The sequence below is a fragment of the Macaca fascicularis genome, chromosome 4, assembly GCF_037993035.2.
Source record: "Macaca fascicularis isolate 582-1 chromosome 4, T2T-MFA8v1.1".
NCBI lineage: Eukaryota > Metazoa > Chordata > Mammalia > Primates > Cercopithecidae > Macaca > Macaca fascicularis.
This window is the reverse complement of record NC_088378.1, coordinates 135,838,689-135,844,688: the sequence shown is the minus strand read 5'-3', so window position 1 is coordinate 135,844,688 and position 6,000 is coordinate 135,838,689. Positions and strand designations below refer to the sequence as shown.

General features: G+C 40.9%; 1 protein-coding gene across 3 annotated transcripts in view; it reads right to left on the bottom strand.

Annotated features, from left to right (window-relative positions):
- Positions 1 to 1,069: 1,069 nt before the first annotated feature.
- Positions 1,070 to 6,000, bottom strand: part of SRPK1 (SRSF protein kinase 1) — a 91,971-nt gene continuing 87,040 nt past the window's right edge. For all 3 annotated transcript variants that reach the window (XM_005553197.4, XM_045390734.2, XM_005553200.4), the window contains one exon: positions 1,070 to 3,516. In XM_005553197.4, the coding sequence (XP_005553254.3) occupies positions 3,332 to 3,516 (185 nt within the window). In that variant the 3' untranslated portion in view covers positions 1,070 to 3,331. The remainder of the gene's footprint in view (positions 3,517 to 6,000) is intronic.

Genomic DNA, 6,000 nt, shown 5'->3' with positions numbered 1-6,000 from the left:
AAAAATAAATTCTAACAAGTCCTGACCAAGTCATCCAATACAGAAGCACTCCAACAGAAAGCTGGACAATTTACACAAAAAAATCAAAAAATGCAAATACCTATGAAAACAAGTCTATGACCTCACTAGTAATCCAATATGCAAATTATGATATTCCTGTGGGGAAGGGGCAGAGCCCAAACTAGTGATTCGTAAGAGGCCTGTTCATACACTGGTGTATACAGAGAAACAGTCCGACCATTCTGCTAGTTGTCCAGATAAGTTAGGCAATATTTATTTATTTATTGAGAGAGTCTTGCTCTGTTACCCAGTCTGGAGTGCAGTGGCATGATCTTGGCTCACTGCACCCTCTGCCTCCCAGGTTCAAGTGATTCTCCTGCCACAGCCTCCTGAGTAGCTGGGACTACAGGTGCCCGCCACCACACCTGGTTAATTTTTATATTTTTTGTAGAGACAGGGTTTCACCATGTTGGCCAGGACAGTCTCGATCTCTTGATCTTGTGATCCACCCGCCTCGGCCTCCCAAAGTGCTGAGATTACAGGTGTGAGCCACCGTGCCCGGCGGCAATATTTATTAAAAGCCTCAAAAATGTGTTCTCTGACCCAGACAGTTCAAGAATCTATCCAAGAAATGAAGAGACAAGTGTATGAAAGCCTGTGTAACACATCATGCCATTGCCTTAGTAAGAGCTTATATTTCTAAGTCTTCTGGATTTCGCACATACTGTGCATTTATAATTTGAGAAAAACCACCACCCCCTGACAAATCTTCTGAAAGAAAGTGCTATCTATTGGACGTAGGGAAAAACAATTTTCAAAACAAAAACAAAAACAAAAAAAACAGGCTGAAAAATAGTATTCCACAAATGTTAATTTGGCTGTTAATTCTATCCCACTCCCAATTTAAAGCAGAAGCAAAACTATGAACCCCACAAAACGGCAAGTGTGCAATCTGTACTGTTTCATTCCATATTTAAATTAAAAAAGCATACTCAACTGATCTTTTCCTCCAACTACTCAGGGCAGAGCAATTTGGACAACACATGAACAAGAGATTTTTGGAAACATGTTGGTTATTAAATAATTTGTTTATTGTACGGCATTTACAAAGAAAACAGACAATGCACTCAGTAGAAAGAATAAAAATGTATTTAGGGCTTTATTTTTAACTGACAGCAAATAGAAATCCTTTAGTGAGATCGTGGCAATTTGACAGTATTATAATTAAGCTCAATAAAGATACATGGGGTACTTGGAAGATCAAGTTCTACAGCTGCCTATTTCCACATCTTTCAATCCATCTGGCTCCTTAAACAATAGGGGGGAAAGCCCTTATTTGGTGGAGGAGCACTTCCAAAATGAAGTTACAGGTTCTATTAAAATTTACTGTCACATCAACTGTTAAAATAGGGCCTTTTGCATGTTTTATTTCACCTTAATATCACCAGAATTCCTGTAATTCCACAATTGTGATTTTACAGTGTAGAAGATAATTCAGTTCTAGTCTATTGCTTTAGATGTAAAAACAGCTGAAAACCCAAAGTGGATTAGAATTGCTGAAGGATTTCCCTGCCGTTGTTTGATACAATCTATTCTCTTGATTCTTGGTAGGTGCATAGAAAGCCTAACTTAAAATTCTTTCTACAGGAACATGTCTGAGTTCAGGAGTACCCAATGAAGGATCCGAAGAATGGCTGGCCAGTTACTCAGAGTAATATGTTTATGAATTAAATGGATTGCATAACGGCACCACTTTTCCTTTGTCACTGTTGGTGGATAAATGACAAAGTAGACTCCAATCTCCCGTATAGAAAGGTGGTTACCCAACAGCCTCACTGGTGGCTTGCTAGCAGTAGAGCCTCAAGTTGCACCTCTGTGGCTTTCTGTAAATTCGAGTCCTATAGCCACTTCGAGAATGCTGTAATCCCCAAGGCCCACTTGGTCCATGCTGAAGAAGCGGCTGTGACCCCAGTCCTGCCCCTCTTTTGCTCTTCAATATTACTGGAGGAATATGTAATATCTAGGTCAAGTCTACGAGAGGCTCATCCTAAAAAAAAAATGGCAGTCTTTTCTCAATTAAAACAAAAAAGCCTCAAGTACATCTCAATCATGTCAAAATTATGGTTAAAAACTGACATTATGTAGGGAAATAGCAGCAGAGAATGGCTAATCTTAAAAAACAACGAACCAACCAAAAAACAAAACAAAACAAAACAAGATCAACAAAAAAAAAGTGCCATCCCACCCCTCCCCTTGGTTCTTTCATTTGGGGTTATATTAAAGACTCGAGCCTCTGAGAAAATGAGAAAGGCAAAGCCATAGAGGAAAACTGCTTCAAGGCCAGAGTTTTGGGCAAGGTAAAGAAAAAGCTGTACATGAAAGCAGGGGACTGTCTGGAAAAGAATCAGAATCTTAAGATCTACTTAAGTGGGAAAGCTCTGAAATCCAGATCTCCGTTCTAACGTCATCCTGATCCTTTAGTTATGGGGCAATAAACTCAAGTGCAATGAGTAAAGTGCCAGCCAAGGATACAAAAACACAAAACAAAACAAAACAGCCAACCAAAATAACTCTGGTCTTAGGGCAACAGAAGACATACAGGAAAGGACTGTTTATAGAACACCTGAGGTTCTCAAGAAATTACTCTTCAATGGTTCTGTTTTTGCTTACATTAAAAATCAGACTGAAGATTCAAAGATCTTAACTATTAAAGGATGAAAGGAATTCGACAGTGCTTTGAACAGTGATAAAATGGTACCCAAATTTGGTGTTCATACAGCTAATTAAAAGACAGTAGCTTAAAAGTTGCAGGAAAAAATGTGAACATAGAGAACAACAGAAACAGTCCAGGAAGATGATGCAGCCTGGACACAGCAAGTTTAATGTCTCTGCTGTACACAGAATTAACACCCTTTCCCCTCCTCATCCTTATGCTGGCAATAGGATATGCACTAGAAAATTTGACTCTTAGAGTCAATGAATAAAAGGATGGGCTCATACACCTTCATAGCTCTTTTCAAAAAGGATGCTTATAATTTAAAGGATGTCCTAATGGGAAGGAAAGGTACAGGGCAAGAGGCTGTTTCACATTTTAGTCCATTAGTCTTTGGCAGAGCCCAACCAAGGCCAAATTCACCTAGGATGCCCAATGGCTGTGGGGATCTCCACAGGGTCAAGTAAGCAAACCCAAATGAACATGTTGGATTAAAAAAAACCAAGATCTAGAAACTCTTGAAGGAAGAGCTTCACCCTGAAAAGGGAAGAGGAAAATGCTTGGAGGGGAAGGGCGGAGGGTCAGTGTGTGATCTCTGCTGTGGTGGTGGGCAGGGGCTTAGGAGTTAAGCCAAGGGTGCCGAAGACACTCGGCGGCAGTGGCTCTCTTCTCGGGGATCAGCTCCAACATGGGCAGTAAGAAATCTGTGAAGCCAGCTGCCTCTTCCTGAGACCACTCATACTTCTCCACTAGAACCTCAAAAAGGCCCCAAGGTTTCAGCTTCGTGATATGTTTAAGGTCACCTGCAGTGAAGACAGTATAGAAAAAGTCACTGATCAACACAGACAAATGACAAGGTCCTCTTGTGGAACTAATCCATGTAGTCTATGAGGAATCAGATTTTGCAATCAGAATCTAATCCTGCATTCACAAAGCATTTTTTTTCTGGCATATGCCTCAGAAAGAAGTGCCTCTATTCTTCATAAGGCTCTAAAAATTTAAGGTAATTTGTTTTTTCCCCTATTCTAGGATTTTTTTGGGTCCCAGTCAAACTGGGTATGACAATCAGGATAGGTATTTACTACTGAAACAAACATGAAATGCCTGTCTTCAACATGGTCTCATATGGTGTACAGAGGCACTCTAGCACCACATACCAAGAATAATTTGCTTATACTCTTTTTTGTGTATGTGCTCAATAGTTTAGTATATGTTGCTTCACAGTGAGGCAGTAATTTAAAATTAAATCATCATGTCAAGCATGGATAAAAGCAACAAAAAAACCCCCAAATCCTACACAGCTTTCAGATACAACAGCTTCATATATTCTATACCAGGGGTCCTCAACTCTATACCAATACCCTCTGTGGTACCAGTCTGTGGTCTGTCAGGTCTGCACAGCAGCAGGTCAGTGGTGGGCCAGAGAGCATTACTGCCTAAGCTCTGCCTCCTGTCAGATCAGTGGCTGCATTAGATTCTCATAGGAGTGTGAATCCTACTGTGAACTGCAGTAGGGATCTAGGTTGCATGCTCCATAAAAGAACCTAATGCCTGACAATCTGAGGTGACACAGTTTTATCTCCAAAACATCCCCCTACCCCCCAACCCCCACTGTCCACAGAAAAATTATCTTCCACAAAACCAGTCCATGGTGCCAAAAAGATCGGGGACTGCTGCTCTATATACTATACTGGATTATCAACCTAATTGCTTCTTTGAAGTGAAAAAATTTTAAAAGATAGTCAATTATTAATAGCTAAGGCAAATGCTGCTTTAAAATTTTAAGTTGGCCAGGCACAGTGGCTCACGCCTGTAATTCCAGCACTTTGGGAGGCTGAGTTGGGTGGATCACTTGAGCTCAGGAGTTCAAGACCAGTTGGGCAACATAGTGAAACCCTGCCTCTACCAAAAATACAAAAAATTAGCTGTGTATGGTGGCACGTGCCTGTGGTCCTAGCTACTTGGGAGGCTGAGGCAGGAGGATCATTTGAACCTGGGAGGTGGAGGTTGCAGTGAGCCAAGATTGCACCACTGTACTCCAGCCTGGGTGACAGAGTGACACCCTGTCTCAATAATAATAATAATAATAATAATAATATTTTTTTAAAAATAAAAATTTTAAGTCTCTTTTGTGAGCAGTGAGTGCCTATTTGATTACCTACCTGGTAAACACACATGCCTTAATCTGACTGTACATAAGGAAGAACTCTTATGAAACATTTTAAAATTTTCCCACCTAAAAGAGGTTTCTTGAAAGGGTAATGTTTCTGAGGATGGCTCCTGTCAAGGATTAAGAAAAGTCATTTTTCTCAGCACTTCTGTAGAAGTTGTGAGGAAAAAGGGAACCATGGCACAATGGGGGTAAAAAAACCAGACCGTTTCCTAGATGCTTCTAGGTCAGGTTTTCACATTTCAGTTTTTTTTTTTTTTTTGCAATGCTTAAGAAATATATTATCAAGTCAAAAAATGGAAGTTTTTTTTGTTAATAACAACAAATACATAAAACTAAAAAGTGTAAAGTTCGTTTGTATGACTAATGTACTTCGAGTGATTGTGTTAGGTGTCACTGGATACAAAGATGAGTGAGATGTAGTCCCTGCCCTTATGTAAGAAGCTTAAATGACCTGCCCTTTGGTAGAGGCAGTTCTTAGACCAAACGCCAGCAAAAAATTTGTCCATTTTTCAGAATTGCTATAAAAGTAATCAACCAACTGCATGCAGGCACCATACATATTAACTAACTTAGTAAGAAGTATACATTATTATTATCTCCATTAAGAAATCAGCAAACTGAGGCACAGTTAGATCCTGGCAAAGGTCACATGGCTAGGGGAGTAGCCAGGGTTTGACAGTCTGGCTCCAGTCTCTGCTCTTTTTTTACCCTGAGACAGGATCTTGCTCTGGTTGCCCACGCTGGAGTGCAGTGGCAATCATGGCTCACTGCAGCCTTGACCTCCCAGGCTCAAGTGATCCTCCCACCCCAGCCTTTGGAGTAGGTGGGACCATAGGTGTGTACCACCATGCTCAGTTAATTAAAAAAACTTTTGTAGAGACGGGATTTTCCTATGTTTCCCAGGTTGGTCTCGAACTCCCAGACTCAAGTGATTGTCCTGCCTTGGATTCCCAAAGTGTTGGGATTACAGGCGTGAGCCACCATGCCCGGCTCCAGTCTCTGCTTTTTTTTTTTTTGAGATGGAGTTTCGCTCTTGTTGCCCAGGCTACAGTGCAATGGTGCGATATTGGCTCACTGCAACCTCTGCCTCCCGGGTTCAAGCGATTCTCCTGTC